We start from the raw sequence: 18446 nt of genomic DNA on the forward strand, positions 1-18446 counted from the left end.
TCATCCGTGATCGTTACACTATTAAAACACACAAAAAAATCAGTGAAACCTTCTTGTCTTCCTAACCATGATGTATTGAAACCCCCCCCCCCCAAGCGTCTGTGTTTAGTATCTTTGATGTGCCTTATCTTGCTTGTACCCTGTAATCTGTATAATTATTTTGTATATTTTTGTAACTGTATTGTAACGTTGTAAATAGACGCGAACCATAAAATAAATGTCCACCCGCATTTCGCGAAGACCCGCCCTACTCTGCATCTTATTGGCTAGTACTCGTGCTAGGTTGGTTAACGCTAGCCAATCTGAGGCAGAGTAGAGGCGGGTCTTCGCGAAATACGTTGGCAAAAGAAATTAACGCCTCCTATTTGTTCTCCTTGTGTTCGGGCTCAACGTTGACCCGTCGCTCCTCCAAAAATCGTTCACATTTGGTTATTTTTACAAGTCGCGACAGTATTATTTTGTAATTCGACGTTAGTGAGGTTTTAGCCTACTCACCGAGTCGGCGTATGATGAGTCTTCTGAATGCTAAGAGCACCGCTGATCCTGCTGTAGTGGTTCCACCGCAGAAGAAAAGCAAAATGGACGACAGCAAGTATCTGCCGGAGCTACTTGCAGAAAAAGACAGCCTGGATTCGTCATTTACACACGCAATGAAACTAATTTCCGCAGGTAGCGTGTTTTGATTTCTATTGTGGTAGCCTAATTTGAAGCCAACAAAGGCTTAAGGTGAAGTTTAATTGGAGGCCTGTCCGAGGCCTTTTGAGACGCCGGATGCATCGAGACTGAACAATGAAACCAGGCCTTGCTCCACTTTATGCACGTGGCGCACAGTGTACAGCTTAAACATATTTTAATAATGTCACTTTTTAACATCTACGATTAGAAATGCATGGTCAATTGGAAACCATTTGCTTGTTTAGAAAGCTTCACTTTCCCGATACTTCATGGCGATTGAGAAAAAAAAAGACAAGTATATTTGTCGCCATGGCTTGCGAAATGGCGCAAATGGTACCTTTGGTGTTGTGTTACCACGCCTATGCAAGAAAATGTTAAGAGTCGTAGCTGACATGGATTGTTGGGACCCGTGATTTGTTGTGCTTTTTTTTTATTGATGACGAGTTTTGCTTTGTTTTTTGAAAAAAAGTTTGTTCTGTCAACAGAGATAGAAAGGATTCAGAAAGGCGACACCAAAAAAGAGCAGGACAAAGAAACATATCTGGACCTGTTTGCCACAAAAAACCTGAAACTCAAAGAACGTGTGCTCATTCCTACTAAACAGTTCCCGAGGGTAAGTCTTAGTCTTTGTTCCTCACTGGTTCGAAACCAGTCTTCTATGAAGACTTCGGCTGCGCCTGATCCAAACCTGACTGGTGGTCCGTGTCTTCGCGTGCTGTGTCTCACAGTCCCGCCGAAATTGTCGTTACTCTTAGACATATGGTACAGCAGATATTGTGTTTAACTCATTGCATATAATTATTTAGACAGTTACCACTATTAAATAGTTAGGCAAATAAATTGTATAGGTAAATATTAGTGTTTTCTGCATTTGTAACGTCTGGCCGTTATGTTATTCCAACTGCTGAAATTTGGAGAATTACAGTTTAAGGTGGCTGCTGTTAACCCTTTTTATGCGACTATTTTTTCCACAGGTCAATTTTGTTGGCAAGATTCTGGGACCTCAAGGAAACACAATCAAAAGGCTCCAAGAAGAGACTGGAGCCAAGATTTCAGTCCTGGGAAAAGGCTCAATGAGGGATAAGAATAAGGTAAGGCTGGGCCAAGGGCTATCTGACTGTATTGGTCACAGTGAATCAATGTTATCCTGTACTTTAGCACAGAACTTTCTCATAAAGTTTTTTTTTTTTATGCTGTTCTTAGGAGGAAGAGTTGAGAAAGGGCGGTGAAGCTAAATATGCACACTTGGCCATGGAGCTGCATGTTTTCATTGAGGTCACAGCCCCCATACCAGAAGCCTATCTGCGTATGGCTCATGCCATGGATGAAGTGAAGAAGTTCCTTATCCCAGTATGTTCAAAACCCTTTTTCTGATGTAATCTTTTCCTCCAAGGGGATGCTGTGCCTCATAATCTTTTTTTTTCCCCTTGTCTGCAGGAGCCTGGTGAGCAGGATCCATACATGGATCCCCACTACTTGAATGGTGCCCAGGATGGTTCAGGCAGGGGCAGAGGTGGTCCTCCAGTCAGGGGCAGAGGTGGGCCACTTGGCGCTGCTGGACCCAGGTAAGACTTGGTTTATTCCAGCTTTTATTCCCCTGCTACTACTACCACTTTTGGCTTCTCCCATTAGGGGTCAACACAGCGGATCATCCATTTCTTCCTGTCCTCTGTATCCTCTGTCACATCAGCCACCTGCATGTCCTTTCTGACCACATCCATAAACCTCCTCTTTGGCCTACCTCTTTTCCTCCATATTCAGCATCCTATAGGCTCTTTGGTAGTTTTCTTAAGTTGGATTGAATTTTTAAACCTTGTGAATTTTTCATAGGGGGAGAGGAATGCCACGAGGGTCCCCCCGTGGAAGTGCTCCACGTGGTGGGGCTCCACGGGGAGGTCTAGGAAGAGGTGGAGCCCCTAGAGGAGCACCAGGTGGTAGAGGTGGACTGCCTACTACAACCACCAGAGGAGGTGCAGCTTCCCGCTCTAGGCCATCAGCAGCAGGGGCACCAAGAATGCTCCCAGCCCAAGCTCTTTCCCACCAACAACATCAGCTTGCTCTCCCTCCTGCATCACAGCCTAAAGCCGAAGCCTATGATGAATATGTAAGTAGATGTGTCCTGTTGATTTTTTTTCAAATGTTAATTGTCTGCTAAATGTCATTTAAAAATGCAGTGGTCTTTGTGGTTCCTTTCATTAAAGCAGTCAGTAGTTTTTGTCATCTATACCTGGTAAAACGTTAACCATGAAACACAAGTTCACAGGCAGCATCCTACTACTGTTTACTAGGCAAAAGAAATCCCAGTTGAAATTGTGGCATATCAGTGATCAGGGGTGGTGTTAAACATTTTTAGGCACTTTAAAGTTAAAGAAAAGGTGAGCATGGTATTTTGTAATGTCTGTATGGTTATGTCTTGTTGATCACCAAGGTAGTCTTTCTATTCCGGTCAGCAAGCCCAATCTTAAAAGGCCAGTATAAAAAGTAGACAATGCAATTGCAGCCTAAGATAAACTGGCCTGGGGGCTTAAGGTAAATTTAGTGGCTTAAATTAAGACTTTAAACCTCTTGTGGAAGAAGTCATGAATAAGACTTATCAATCCACCATATTTTTCAAAATGTTCTTGTATAGTGGTTCTCAGTCCAGTCCTCGGGTACTACTGACAAGTTGAAAATGATGGTAATAATTTTCTCTTCTTTCCAGCAACAATATGAAGAGCCCTATGCGGAGGCTACCTATGAAAACTATGATGCGTATTATAGTCAGCAACCTGCACCAGCGTAAGTCAAATTTATCAGGATTTTTTTGTTTTTTAATCCAGCTCGATTTCTGCCTCTGAAACTTGAGTGTGGTTTGGCAAATTACCGTATTGACACTTCAATTCTTTTCTCAGGGATACTGAATACTATGATTATGGCCATGGAGAGTCCCAGGAAGCAACATATGAATCTTACTGTAAGCATATCCTGGCATTTTTGGTTTCCTTATGCATGAATGTAAAGCTGTGGCCCACATTACTCCGTATTTGCTCTACAAATAACACTGTTCACTTTCCTATATTTTGTGTCTGAATTCTAGCTGAAAACTTAATTCACGACATAGTGCCCTCAAAAATAACCAAAATGCAACTGAAAATATAGTTGATGCTTTAGTAGTGTCCAAAATCCTCATTTATTACGTCCTATATGTTAGTACCCTACTTTGTGTTTAGGGAATGATGAGTGGATGAGCAAGGAAACGATTCCATTCACAACTTGTGTCTTTACCACAGTTTATGTTAACCTTCATCGCCATGCAAGATTTCATCCCTCACTGAGAACGGATGTTACACGCAATTAATAAGCACTAAATTCCTGACGATACATTGCTTTTGTCTATGAATTGACATGTGGCGTATGTTTTTCTTCTTCGAATCCTTCCAGCTCAAGACGATTGGGATGGCTCGTGGTCCAACAGTGGGGCCGGGGGAAAAGTCACCCCTAACAGACAAAACAAAGCGTACAGAGAGCATCCATATGGAAGATACTGAATGGCTTCTGGTAGAGTTGCCTTGGCAACTGTCCTCGATTGTAACAAACTTTTACCTTTTCAAAAGTAATTTCCTTCTCGTTGGTTCTTTTTTATGTTTTTAAATGAGTTGAAAAACATTTTTGGTGGGTGTATCACAGTACATCAGAAATTCGTAAATGCAAGAAGTTTTTGTTTAGATGTTTCCATTCAATGTTTCAATTGCGTAGTTGGCAGATTACGATCGTAAGTGACATAATCGTAAAAAGGAAAAAAAGTAATATTTAGTTGTATTTGTTTAATGATTATCTTTTTCATAACAAGGTGTAAATGTGGCGATTAGCTTTTACACGTAATGACAGGGCAAAAAAAATTGATGGCTTAATGTAACTTAACTAACTAGCATAGGTATAGTTTCAAATCCAAATGCAGCTCTCTGCGTTGTTTTGGCGAGAAAACAAAAACTCCCAGTAGAGATGTTTTATCTTTTTGTATTTGTTATTCTAATTTAATTTTGTCTACGAAATCTCGCCTAAAATTTCATTCAATACATTAAATCGATTACCACAAATGCCTCGTTTTGCCACCCTTGCGAATGCTACACTGATTTATTGCATTACAAGCTAAATGACCACAGATAATTCCTATTGTTGTGAAGTCTGTAGGGTTAGTGAACGGTCCTTACAGCCTGTAAGACGAGCTGCAGCCAACTCAATATTATGTATATAATCTTAGGACAATTGTATATGTTCTAAAGCCGTGCCGTCTCCAAAATGCATAGTGCTTGTGTACTCTTGGCTAAATAGGATACTAAATATATTTCAAAATGTTTTGCTGCAGTGCGTTGTTTCAATAAAGCCTAAGTTCTTCTTTAATCAATCAAAACATGGTATTTTGCATTTGTTGTTTTGGAGGAATACTTTCAGTTTTTGAGAGTGGTTCTCATTTTCTTAGTTTCTCAATAAAAGTGAATGAGGTTTTCAATTGTATTTATTTACGATATTGACATGATTTTAAAAAGTTCTATCTGCTCTTAATCATGAGTACACCATCTTCGTCTCTGTACTCAAAACTTATGAAGATGATACATGTTATGTCATTCTCCAAAAAAAAGCCATCATTCCTTGAACTGATTTATTGCCAAGTACTTGTTTGACAGTTGAAAATGACAGTGCTGCCTTTGTCAACAACCTTTAGCTAGCATATCTCTTCAAGCTCCCCAAAGACCCATGTATCTTCAGGCATTTGAAATAACTGAATGTCATCAGTATTTCAAATCAAGCTTGCAGGGATCTTACTTTGATGCAAAGTCATGCTGGCTGCTTTTTAAAAAAGAAAAAAATCGCAGAAGAGAGGATTCTAAAAGCCTAAAGATCGCCACAAGAAGGTAAAACTAACCCCAACACTCATTTATTAGATTCTTTGTTTTATTTTTATTTTTTGTACAAAATATTTTAGTAATGCAAGTCATCCAAAACCTGGTATCAAAAACAAGTACATTCAAGTACAAAATCTGCTATGAGTAGCTCTCCGAGCAAAATTAGCTGTACAAAACAATCTTGTTATGGCTGTGATGCAACTCTTGCTCAAATAAAAACAACAATGGTCCAGTCATTTCACTCGGGAACAGTATATTACAAATTTCCATCTTTGAAAATTTGTTGTAGAATGTGTAAAACTTTGCAATTGCACCAAAAAGGTTTGTAAAAAAAAAAAATCCTATTGGTTCGCAAAACCCCTTTTCAGCTCGAGTTGCATGATACTATTAGTAGGATATTTGCATGAGTGTCTTGCCCACTGTGCAAATTTCATATGCATGTGCTGGGGACTGATGTTGTTTTTCTCTTCTTAGGTTGTGAAAGAATTGTTTAAGTGCAGTTGAGATGTTGAGCTTCGGCTTGTAATATACTTCTCGCTGTAAGTTGGAAATTGAAGAACTTTAAACTTTTCAGTATTAACGATTGTTTTACATATTTTCTCTTTGGAGTGCAAACATTGATTAATGACAGCTGATTTAGGGAAGGTTTGCAGAGCACTTTGCACAATTTTGGTTGGAAAAGAGGGCTGATGAGTTTTGCTTTGTTTCCACAGGTCTTTTCCATCACAAGCCTTTGGAGAAGGCAGGAGGTCACAGGGTCTTTGACAGATGACTGAGGGGTATTGCTGACTAATCATAGTCAAGGTCACCCTGATTTTTTATATGATGGGAGCTTGCCAGGTGATATGGGTACATGAGTAATGATGTTCCAATATGGATATCTTTTCTCTTTTTTATCAAATGAACTGATTATCCGCTCTGGCGACCCCTAACAGGAGCAGCCAAAAGTAGTAATAGATTTATCAGAAGAGCTTAATGGCTGCTTATCAGATGTTTCGCTATTTTTGATTTTGTTAATTTATTTAAATGACAGACTCTGATGCCTTAGGAAGGCTTTACAAAGCTGTCAATTAGCTTATGTTTTAGATGACTGTTTACTCGTAGGGTAACTGAAGTTGCCAGTCAAGTCGTATTGCTAATATTGAGCATGGTTTTGAAGACAAGTATGCCAGATGATTATGTGACTTTCACATAGGATGTTCAGTTACTGGTACATTTCACGAGACATTCTTTTTTAAAAAATGTTTTTTAATGATTTAATGAGTGAATTTATTAATGGCCAAGGGAGGAGTACAAAGTATACACACAAGGTGATATCTGTAGTCTTCCTGGTCACGAGACATTCTTTAATCACTAGTGCAGTGTGAATTGTATGGACCATGTTAGGGTAACCCTAACACTATACATATAATTATAGTTATTATGCACTGTGAAAGCACAAATGTCTATATTATGATTTTTAGATGAACGATTTAAACTTAACAGACAATTTCAGAAACCACAGGTTGGCAGGTTTTCACTAGAGGTGCCCGAACTTGCATCTCAATTCTTGTACCTAATTGTGGGCTCTCGGCTCAATCTTTTAATATATATATATATATATATATATATATATATATATATATATATATATATTTATTTATTTTATTTATTTATTAATATTTATTTTTTACCATTGTGGAATTCATTGTCTGTAAGCATGCTCAGGTTGAAATGAACTGATTCAACTTTCTGTGATTTTGAAATGCGTTGTATTTGAAAGTATATATTTTCCTACACATTTTTTTAGGATTAGTGTTCTGTAAAGGATTACTTGTGACCTGATACATTTTCTCTCAGTAAGGTGTACTCAAAAAAGTTTTCTGTATGTCAAACCACCTTGACGAAACCTTTTCAAATAAAATTCTAACAAATACCTGTTTTGTTTTTCGGGTTTTCCCCCCCCCCATATTTTACACATTTCACCTCAATTAGTTTTTCCAACAACTGCTTATATCTAGCAAATTTTCTTAGCACATTGCTGATTTCGTCAATGGCTGTTATGATGGTCTATTTAATCAGTTAAGGGAATGTCTTTCGTTGTCGCAAATGATGCCTTTTGAGCTACTTCACTGATGATACGTGTTGGTTAAAAGAACTTATTCACTGTGGAGATACAAAAGCTGCTGTCAGTGATAACTTGCTGATGCTTGGTGTCTGTGCACTGCCTGAAGCCAAGTAATCTGTAACTGAACTATTGGTGAACTTGGTATTCATGTTTTCCATCCCGAGTGTTTTTACTTAACCATGCGCTCCCAATTAAGATGGTCCATATTTTCCATAAAATTAGTCATCTAATATTTGCTCCGTCTCCATTTTAAGAGTTGGGGTAGTATATTTTACAACGATATTACGCGCTGAAGTAAGATTTCTCAATGTTTAAAAGTACTTCATGTGCATAAAGTTATATTGCGGATACAGCTGACACTAGGGGGGAACTGTTTGAGTGAATGTGATCCAAATACGTGTCCATTCAACTTATTAAGGGTCCTTAAAATAATCACAACCGTTGATATAAACTGATAAAAGTTGTCATCTAATAAAAAGTTGCACTCTTATGGAAGTATCTAAAAGTTGCGTTTGTATATACTAGACAATAAGACTCGTGTATTCAGTATTAGTGTTGGTTCAGTAGTATTGGCGTTGGTTGGTTAGTATACTAACATTTTGCTAATATACTATACTACCTATATACTAACATCAGTAAATTATACTTGTAAAATACTATACTGAAGTATAAAGTATGTAAAGTATATGTTACTATTCTGTTACAGTATTATCTACTACTACTTTCGGCTGCTCCCGTTAGGGGGCGCCACAGCGGATCATCCCTTTCCATTTCTTCCTGTCTTCTGCGTCTTCCTCTGTCACACCAGCCACCTGCATGTCTTCCCTCACTACATCCATAAACCTCCTCTTTGGCCTTCCTCTTCTCCTCTTCCCTGGCAGCTCCATATTCAGCATCCTTCTCCCAATATACTCAGCATCTCTCCTCCACACATGTCCAAGCCATCTCAATCTTGCCTCTGTTGCTTTGTCTCCAAACCGTCCAACCTGAGCGGTCCCTCTAATATAATCGTTCCTAATCCTGTCCTTCTTCGTTACTCCCAGTGAAAATCTTAGCATCTTCAACTCTGCCACCTCCAGCTCCGCCTCCTGTCTTTTCGTCAGTGCCACTGTCTCCAAACCATATAACATAGCTGGTCTCACAACCATCTTGTAAACTTTCCCTTTAACTCTTGCTGATACCCTTCTGTCGCAAATCACTCCTGACACTCTTCTCCACCCACTCCAACCTGCCTGCACTCTCTTTTTCACCTCTCTTCTGCACTCCCCGTTACTTTGGACAGTTGATCCCAAGTATTTAAACTCAAATGCCTTTGTCACCTCCACTCCTTGCATCCTGACCATTCCACTGTCCTCTCTCTCATTCACGCATAGGTATTCCGTCTTGCTCCTACTGACTTTCATTCCTCTTCTCTCCAGTGCATACCTCCACCTCTCCAGGCTCTCCTCAACCTGCACCCTACTCTCGCTACAGATCACAATGTCATCCGCGAACATCATCGTCCATGGAGACTCCTGCCTGATCTTGTCCGTCAACCTGTCCATCACCATTGCAAACAAGAAAGGGCTAAGGGCCGATCCTTGATGTAATCCCACCTCCACCTTGAACCCATCTGTCATTCCAACCGCACACCTCACCATTGTCACACTTCCCTCATACGTATCCTGCACCACTCCTACATACTTCTCTGCAACTCCTGACTTCCTCATACAATACCACACCTCCTCTCTCGGCACTCTGTCATAAGCTTTCTCTAAATCTACAAAGACACAATGCAACTCTTTCTGGCCTTCTCTATATTTCTCAATCAACATTCTCAAAGCAAACATCGCATCTGTGGTGCTCTTTCGTGGCATGAAACCATACTGCTGCTCGCTGATCGTCACCTCTCCTCTTAACCTAGCTTCTATTACTCTTTCCCAAATCTTCATGCTGTGGCTGATCAACTTTATACCTCTGTAGTTGTTACAGTTCTGCACATCGCCCTTGTTCTTGAAAATCGGTACCAGTATGCTTCTTCTCCCCTCCTCAGGCATCCTCTCACTTTCCAGGATTGTGTTAAACAATCTAGTTAAAAACTCCACTGCCATCTCTCCTAAACATCTCCATGCCTCCACAGGTATGTCATCAGGACCAACTGCCTTTCCACTCTTCATCCTCTTCATAGCTGCCCTCACTTCCTCCTTGCTAATCCGCTGAACTTCCTGATTCACTATCCCTACATCATCCAACCTTCTCTCTCTCTCATTTTCTTCATTCATCAGCCCCTCAAAGTATTCCTTCCACCTTCTTAGCACACTCTCCTCGCTTGTCAGCACATTTCCATCTCTATCCTTGATCGCCCTAACTTGCTGCACATCCTTTGCAGCTTGGTCCCTCTGTCTAGCCAATCGGTACAAGTCCTTTTCTCCTTCCTTAGTGTCTAATCTGTCATACAACTCACCATACGCCTTTTCCTTTGCCTTTGCCACCTCTCTCTTTGCTTTACGCTGCATCTCCTTGTACTCCTGTCTACTTTCTTCATCTCTCTTACTATCCCACTTCTTCTTTGCCAACCTTTTCCTCTGTATAATTTGCTGTACTTCCTCATTCCACCACCAAGTCTCCTTGTCTTCCTTCCTCTGTCCTGATGACATACCAAGTACCTTCCTAGCTGTCTCCCTCACTATTTCTGCAGTGGTTTTCCAGCCATCTGGCAACTCTTCACTACCACCCAGTGCCTGTCTTAACTCCTGCCTGAACTCCACACAACAGTCTTCCTTCTTCAACTTCAACCATTTGATCTTCGGCTGTGTCTTCACTCGCTTCCTCTTCTTGGTCTCTAAAGTCATCCTACAGACCACCATCCGATGCTGCCTAGCTACGTTCTCCCCTGTCACCACCTTGCAGTCTCCAATCCCTTTTAGATGGCGCCTTCTACATAAGATATAGTCCACCTGTGTGCACTTTCCTCCACTCTTGTACGTCACCCTGTGTTCCTCCCTCTTCTTGAAATATGTATTCATCACAGCCATTTCCATCCTTTTCGCAAAATCCACCACCATCTGTCCTTCCACATTTCTCTTCTTGACTCCATACCTTCCCATCACCTCCTCATCACCTCTGTTCCCTTCACCAACATGTCCATTGAAGTCGGCTCCAATCACCACTCTCTCCTCCTTGGGTACCCTCTCCACCATGTCGTCCAACTCATTCCAGAATTCTTCTTTTTCATCCATCTCACACCCAACTTGCGGGGCATATGCGCTGATAACATTCAGTAATAAACCTTCAATTTCCAGCTTCATACTCATCACTCTGTCTGACACTCTCTTCACCTCCAGCACGCTCTTGACATACTCTTCCTTCAGAATTACCCCTACCCCTTTACTCCTCCCATTCACACCATGGTAGAAGAGTTTGAAGCCACCTCCGATACTCCTGGCCTTACTCCCCTTCCACCTGGTCTCTTGCACACACAGTATGCCTACCTTTCTTCTTTCCATCATGTCAGCCAGCTCTCTCCCTTTACCAGTCATAGTGCCAACATTCAAAGTTCCAACTCTCACCTCCACATGCCTACCCTTCCTCCTCTCTAGCTGCCTCTGGACATGCTTTCCCCCTCTCCTTCTCCTTCGCCCAACAGTAGCATAGTTTCCACCGACACCCTGCTGGTTATCAGTACCGGTGGCGGTCGTTGTTAACCCGGGCCTCGACCGATCCGGTATGTAAGTCTTATTTATGATCCGCATATTTGATTTGGCAAAGATTTTACGCCGGATGCCCTTCCTGACGCAACCCTCCCCATTTGTCCGGGCTTGGGACCGGCACTAAGGATGCACTGGCTTGTGCATCCTCAGCAGCTGGGTTATTCTGTTACAGTATTATAATTAACACTTACTAATTTTCCAAATATTGTCAAGCACGAGCAATCCAGTTCACACATTTAACATCAAATAGCATGGAAAACCTCTGGAAGCTGCACTCCGATCAGCCTAGGAGGCCAACAAACAGCAGGTCTCCGCGCACAGCGCGGAGGTGAGGGGAAACCGTGAGATTCTGGCGGACTTGATACGTGCTGCTTGCTACTGAGGGTAACGGGAATTAGCCTTCAGGGGAAACAAGGAAAGCACCGGCTCATCAAACCGGGGGAAACCGTGGCGCTCTTAAACCTCACTGCGGAGGAAGACCAGCGGTTATCGACACTCCTTGAAGTTTCCTCAGTGTTTTCCGGAACATCGAACCGTATTCAAAACGCCTTACCTTGGGTAAGTGACACTCTAACACAGAACAGTCAAGACGAGGTGAATGCAGCCCCCTTTTCGTGTCCGTGCAAGTTAGACCACTCACACAACCAACAGAGCGCAGCTGTCTGTTGTATTGCGGTATGTCTGCCAAAATTGAGTTAAAAAGGCGTTTTGGGGATTCAGTGATGTAATGCTGTGTAATAATAATAATGTAATGATGTGAGGCAATGGTGTTACTTAGTCATTTCACAGCTATCAAAAACCATATAAAACAAGAAAAAAAACTTTAATATATAGTTTGACAATATGTTTGTTTAGGTTTTCATTTGGAATGTAGTTCAGCCGGGGGGGGGGGGCACAATATTCTACAATTCTGTGTCAGTTGGAAGAATGAAGAAGGATCAGATTATTGTAAAACAGCACAAGGGCGTCCAGGTAGCGTAGCGGTCTATTCCGTTGCCTACCAACACGGGGGTCGTCTGTTCGAATCCCCGTGCTACCTCCGGCTTGGTCGGGAGTCCCTATACAGAGACAATTGGCCGTGTCTGCGGGTGGGAAGCCGGGTGTGGGTATGTGTCCTGGTCGCTACAGTAGCGCCTCCTCTGGTCGATCGGGGCGCCTGTTCGGGGGGGCTGGGTAACGTGATCCTCCCACGCGCTACGTCCCCCGGGCGAAACCCCATAATGTCAGGTGAAATACGGTGGCTGGTGGCTCCACATGTATCGGAGGAGGCATGTTGTAGTCTGCAGCCCTCCCCGGATCGGCAGAGGGGGTGGAGTAGGAATCGGGAGGACTCGGAAGAGCGGAGTAATTGACCAGGTACAATTGGAAGAGAAGGGGGGGGGCAGCACAAAAGGAGGCAATTTGGATTTGTGAATGCCCAGCCGCTGACCTCACGCACAGTTTGGCATACACAACCACTGGCCTGTGAGGAGCTGCTTAGTGCCGTCCCTCTCATGAGCGCGCACACCCACCCTTCACACTGGAGGATGTGCGACAGCAGGGGTTGCCTGAAGTAGGGGGTCTGGGTGTTCCGCCCCCCAGGAAATTTTAAGCATCGAACACTTAATTTCCTGCATTTTGATGAATTTTTATGCACCAATTTGTGCCTTTTCTGCATAATTTATGACCATATCTACTTTAATTACTAACATTACAATCCCTGTGTTTAAAGATAAATAGTACTAAACACAACAGAGTGGCACCATACAAATGTAATATAACGCTTCCATACTTTATTCTTTAAAGAAATTGTGCCTCCAAAAGTAGGATACATACAAAAGAAAACAATGCACATTAAAAAAAATACAGTCACAGTATAGAGTATAAAGTGCCAACAAAATTAAGATAAATAAGCCTGTGTGGACAAAGTATTTACTTGAGAAATTTGTGAAAAACTTCAAATGTGCTACAGTGTAGTTTGTTAGAAGAGCAGACACCGTAGTAATCTCACCAACAGAGAGACCTGAAAGTCTACAAAGCCTACAAAGTTAACGGTACACAAGACAGATTTATTTTAGCTACATAGCATTAGCTAGCTAGCATTAGCATTGTTGATGACAGGTTTGCTAGCAAACTGAGATGATGACAATTCTGCACCACATTATCATGAAAATCAAAAAAAGACAGGGAAAACTTTATCTTACTACAGCTAAAACTTTTTTAACCACTGGCAAAGTATGTGTATCAAAACGTCTATACTCACACTTCTTCAGCAGCGACAAGACCAGCGAACACGTGTAGCCTCCGGAGACTTCTTGGCGTGTGGTTGAAGAAGGTTTTCAATTTCTCCGAGGAGCCGTGCGCGTGGCGGCTTAACCGCCTTCCTCACCCGCGAGGAGCAACCATGTCTCGCGCGCAGCAAGGAAGTAATTGACCTTTCACAAAGTACCGCCCCAGAACGGTGCTTGTCCAATCCTACCTTAGCAACGGTCCGTCAAGCTTTAAAACACAGCAAAATGCTGAAACGGTGTGCCTATGGGATCTGCAAATCGGACACTAGATATCTGAAAAGTTTGGAGGGGGTGTAATTTTCTTTCCCTTCCCGAAACCCAGAACGCAAGAAGCGCAATGTCGGCAATAGATTTCGCAGTATAGCAGACCCCATGGCCAGCTTAATCCATCCAAAATCAACAAAAATACCTGTCTTCTCCAAGCTAAGCTTGCTACTAGCTATTATTGATAGCTAATACAGCTAACGTATTGTAACGTGCATGGATAAGAAGACACGCTGGCCGCTGGCTCGCGGGTGTGACCCTTTAGTCTAGCGGTTAGCGATGTCTCCTGCGGTGCGGGCGATACGGGTTCGCCTCCCGGCCGCGGCAGTTCCTGTGGTTGCGCTTTCCCCCGAATTCGCTACAGTATTATTACTGGTACTTTCCCCACACAATGCGCTGATTTCTTCCTTCATGTTTTGGTGTTTTCCGGCTACTTCCTGGATAGTTCTGAAATGCATGACGGGCGTAGCAACAGTAACTAAGGGGGGCGGGACTTTGCGAAAGGTCAGTTATTTACTGACCGCTCCAAATCAAAACGTATTGTCGCGGTTTTTCTATAGCCCGGATAACTATGGATGGAGGCGGGGACTTTTAGGTGCGACAAACCGGGCTTCACCACCGTTAGCTAGATAGCTGCGCCAATGCTAGGGCTGGCCTGCTAGTTAGCTAGTTAGCCGTGTGCTAATGGGTTAGCAAGCTCACCTTGGGACCAGGGCTGGTGATGGAACAGGGCGGCTGAGCTCTAGGCGGGGCGGGAGATGGATGGCTGCTCTCCGGGGTGCGTGTCTCTCTCTCTCTCCGTACTCTGGCTCCGGCGTGACCGGGTGAATGTCTCTCTCAGTCTCTCTGGGGAAGCTCACGGGGGTAGTCAGCTAGCTACAGGTACCGAGGCAGTCTGCTGCTAACACTACCACTGCTAGCCACCGTATCTGCTGTCTAGCCCAGGATACGCTAGGTTTCCCTGCTCTATCCCACGCTAAGGTGACAGTCTACGATATGGTTGCTAAACAGTTCTGGCCTTTGTCTCCCCCGCGGTGTCTAATATAGTTGCGTCTGTGACAGCGCGAGCTAACCTGTGATTGGTCCTCTAGCTGCACGTGCCCAGTGCAACAGTCCAAGTACATCCCCAGGCATTTCCCACTACACTGCCCCCCTCCAGCACTGTTGAGTCCCTTCAACATAAATGAACAACAGACTACAAAGATCAGTCTGATTAATCTAACACGATAAACGGGACAGAACACCCGCGAAATGAACTAGGCCCGGAACAAAGGGCGTCAAACAAATGTGGGTGGTCGCTATCCATACTGGACTCTTGTGACTAGCCTAGTAACCCCCAAGTCAACTAGTCACGTCCGTCAAAGTTAGTCTAGGAGCCAGGCGGGCCTCCGGACTGGCCGGCCCCGTCTGGTGGTGTACGGGAGATGGGACTCAGCGGCGTCGGCTTCGTCTCCTTCTGGGTCAGGGGCGTTGGACTGCCCGCCCGGAGCACAGGCTGCTGTCCCACGACGTTGGGTGATTGTCGACTCGCCTGAAGAGTAGCTGGCAGCAGTGTGTTGGAGCGGCTGGAACCGAGCCGGGGAGCCTGGTGTGCTGGGTCCTCCATCGTCGTTTGCGTGGAACAGGTCCTCCAGCCGGAGATCAAGGTCTTCATCGATCTCCTCCTGCTCTGTCACTCCTTCGTACTCCTCTGTTCTCTGCGCCCCCGGCTCCTCCATGTCAGCAGCGGGAGGACCTCCTTCAGGTGTTTCCTGCGGCCCTATGGCTGGTGCTGGAGCAGACAACAGAGCATGGCGCCTGTCATCTGTGCCCCAGATCTTCACCAGGCAGTCATCTGAGCCCGTGAAAATGCGTCGCCCGGTGCGGTCGAAGGTGACACAGTAGACAGAGGAGAGATGTCCCAGAATCCTCTTGTGCATCTTCATGTGCTGGTAGACAGCTGTAGGCAGTAGCTGGCGTAGACGGTAGGAGCCATTGAGCCGACGCCCATTGCTCGTCTCCACGATATTGGGTGGACTCCCATAGATAATAGGAGGCTCTGGGGGTCGTCCACAGTGCAGAGCAGCCAGCGCTGAGCCCTTCCACACAACATGCTTGCAGCTCTTGTTGGTACGCAGGAGGTTCTGCCTGCCGGCTCCCAGGATGCTGTGGAGACCAGGCACGCTGGCAGGAACCTCTTTCTCCAGCAGTGGACATACTCGAGAACACACTTGGAGTAGGTGGTCTGGGCTGATGTGCCTGTGCAACTTCACCTTGTTAATGTTGTCGATGCCACTGGCCAGGGTCTTGAGCTCGGGGGTGCTCAAGCTGTCTCCTACCGGCGGAGGACTTGGAGAGCTATCGCGACGCCGCTCGTCTTCCCATGCTACTCGCCGGACTCTCCCCCCTCCTTCAACCTCTCGCCCCAGCGTCGCTCCAAAGTCATACTCGCGTGCCTCAACCTTCCTGATTGCTTCAGCTAGTGTTTTGGGTTCTGCCCCCAGGACTTCATACGCGATGTTTTGGTTCTTCAGCCCGCGCAGAAAGGCTTCTGCAGCGTAGGCCTCCTGCAGTGTAACACCAACCCGCGGGTATGCCAGTGTGACAAGTCCCCTCACTTCCTCGCCAAACGCATAGAGGGTCATCTCTCTGGCCTGCTTAACCTCGCTGAGTTTACGGCGCGCAGTTCCCCCAGGCAGCTCTTTACCGTAGCGGCGGCGTAACTGGGTGATGAGCGCGTGGTAGTCATCTTTTATCGGAGCCGGCTGCGCGATGACAAAAGACATGGCGTTGTCCCTCAGTCGGAGATACAAGGCGTTCAAACAGGTCTCGTCGGTCCAGCCCCTCTTTCTCGCCATCCGTTCGAATGGTCCAACGAAACTATCCCAGTCGCCCTTACCATCAAAAGTGGCGAGGAGCTTGATGTCATTTTCGTGTCCTCGGTCGGGACCTTGTGAGCTTCGGTTGCCGCTCCGACTTTGAAGGTCTCCTGTCTGGCTCTGTTGACCTCTAGAGGAACCTGCCTGCCCTCCAACGCTGTCATCCAGCAGGTTTCGGCCGCCGTTGCTGTCCAGGGACATTTGGCCACCCTGCATCCCGTCGGGGGGTGGTACTGCAGTCGCTCCATTTTTTCCACCATGACCGATCGGAGTGCTGGTAAGTGGTGCGGGCTCACTGGGTCCATTTCCTGTATAGCGCAGGGCTGCTGGGGCCGCTTTGCTGCTCGGCCTGGCTGGCGTCTCCTCATTGCGCCGGTCGCTCAAGTTAGCCACTGCGCCCATAGCTGCTGGCAACAGGTGATCAGCGCCATCTCGCTGTCTGGCCCCTGGGTTCTCCCGGGCCGGGGTGAACTGCGAGAGTAGGCCCATGTCTTGCACCGTTCTGCTAGTTCGTTCTCCGAGCACAGCCCCTGCCGACCCTACACAACTATCGCTTTGAGGGCCACCAGGAGAAACCCCCTGCTTCACCACTTGAGCGATGGGCGACAAACCGGGAGGCTCACCCCGGATATCCGAACGATGACGGGCCCAATCGGCGCGCTGAATGGGAGGTGTGGGGGGACGAAATCGCTTAGCCACCGCCTCCGCTAGTCCATCGATATGCGCTGTGAGGGCCTCCATCTGCATCTCTATCTGGCGTTGCATCTTAACCTGGGCCTGGCGTTCCACGTTTTCCATCTGGCGTTGCATCTGAACCTGGGCCTGGTTCATGGTTTCCATCTGCGCCAGGAGGAGCTTCATCCAGGCGTGCTCTCCGGGGTCTTCGGTCCCCACACCAGCACCATCCAGACTCAACTCAGACTGTTCTTCTACATCTCCCTTGTCCTGTGACATTTTCACTTTTCCACTGATTTACGTGACTGCTGAAGAAATTACAGTGCTTCACAAAACGGCTGACTCACTCAGTTGCTAGCTGGGTTAGCTCACAGTGTGCAGGCTGAATTATGCCGCCATGTGACCGGGGCAGGATCCTCCGGTGTTGAGATTATGGCGAATCCCAACCTTTTATCCCACTTCTGACACCACTTGTCGCGGTTTTTCTATAGCCCGGATAACTATGGATGGAGGCGGGGACTTTTGGGTGCGACAAACCGGGCTTCACCACCGTTAGCTAGATAGCTGCGCCAATGCTAGGGCTGGCCTGCTAGTTAGCTAGTTAGCCGTGTGCTAATGGGTTAGCAAGCTCACCTTGGGACCAGGGCTGGTGATGGAACAGGGCGGCTGAGCTCTAGGCGGGGCGGGAGATGGATGGCTGCTCTCCGGGGTGCGTGTCTCTCTCTCTCTCCGTACTCTGGCTCTGGCGTGACCGGGTGAATGTCTCTCTCAGTCTCTCTGGGGAAGCTCACGGGGGTAGTCAGCTAGCTACAGGTACCGAGGCAGTCTGCTGCTAACACTACCACTGCTAGCCACCGTATCTGCTGTCTAGCCCAGGATACGCTAGGTTTCCCTGCTCTATCCCACGCTAAGGTGACAGTCTACGATATGGTTGCTAAACAGTTCTGGCCTTTGTCTCCCCCGCGGTGTCTAATATAGTTGCGTCTGTGACAGCGCGAGCTAACCTGTGATTGGTCCTCTAGCTG

General features: G+C 45.5%; 1 protein-coding gene across 1 annotated transcript; it reads left to right on the plus strand.

The window, feature by feature from the left end:
- Positions 1-345: 345 nt before the first annotated feature.
- On the plus strand, positions 346-5019 carry khdrbs1a (KH domain containing, RNA binding, signal transduction associated 1a). The gene is made up of 9 exons (XM_056295568.1): positions 346-669; positions 1161-1288; positions 1650-1766; positions 1879-2025; positions 2113-2240; positions 2506-2779; positions 3377-3453; positions 3567-3628; positions 4096-5019. The coding sequence occupies exons 1-9, from the start codon at positions 507-509 to the stop codon at positions 4200-4202; spliced, it is 1203 nt and encodes a 400-aa protein (XP_056151543.1). The 5' UTR covers positions 346-506; the 3' UTR covers positions 4203-5019.
- Positions 5020-18446: the final 13427 nt, after the last annotated feature.

The sequence above is a fragment of the Lampris incognitus genome, chromosome 16 (assembly GCF_029633865.1).
Source record: "Lampris incognitus isolate fLamInc1 chromosome 16, fLamInc1.hap2, whole genome shotgun sequence".
NCBI classification, from domain to species: domain Eukaryota; kingdom Metazoa; phylum Chordata; class Actinopteri; order Lampriformes; family Lampridae; genus Lampris; species Lampris incognitus.

Bases quoted from the DNA above. Each gene is read 5' to 3' on its own strand.
- khdrbs1a (XM_056295568.1), top strand. From the start codon at position 507: ATGATGAGTCTTCTGAATGCTAAGAGCACCGCTGATCCTGCTGTAGTG. The intron at 670-1,160 runs GTAGCGTGTTTT...TTCTGTCAACAG, and splicing joins AATGAAACTAATTTCCGCAG to AGATAGAAAGGATTCAGAAA. The intron at 3,454-3,566 runs GTAAGTCAAATT...TTCTTTTCTCAG, and splicing joins AGTCAGCAACCTGCACCAGC to GGATACTGAATACTATGATT.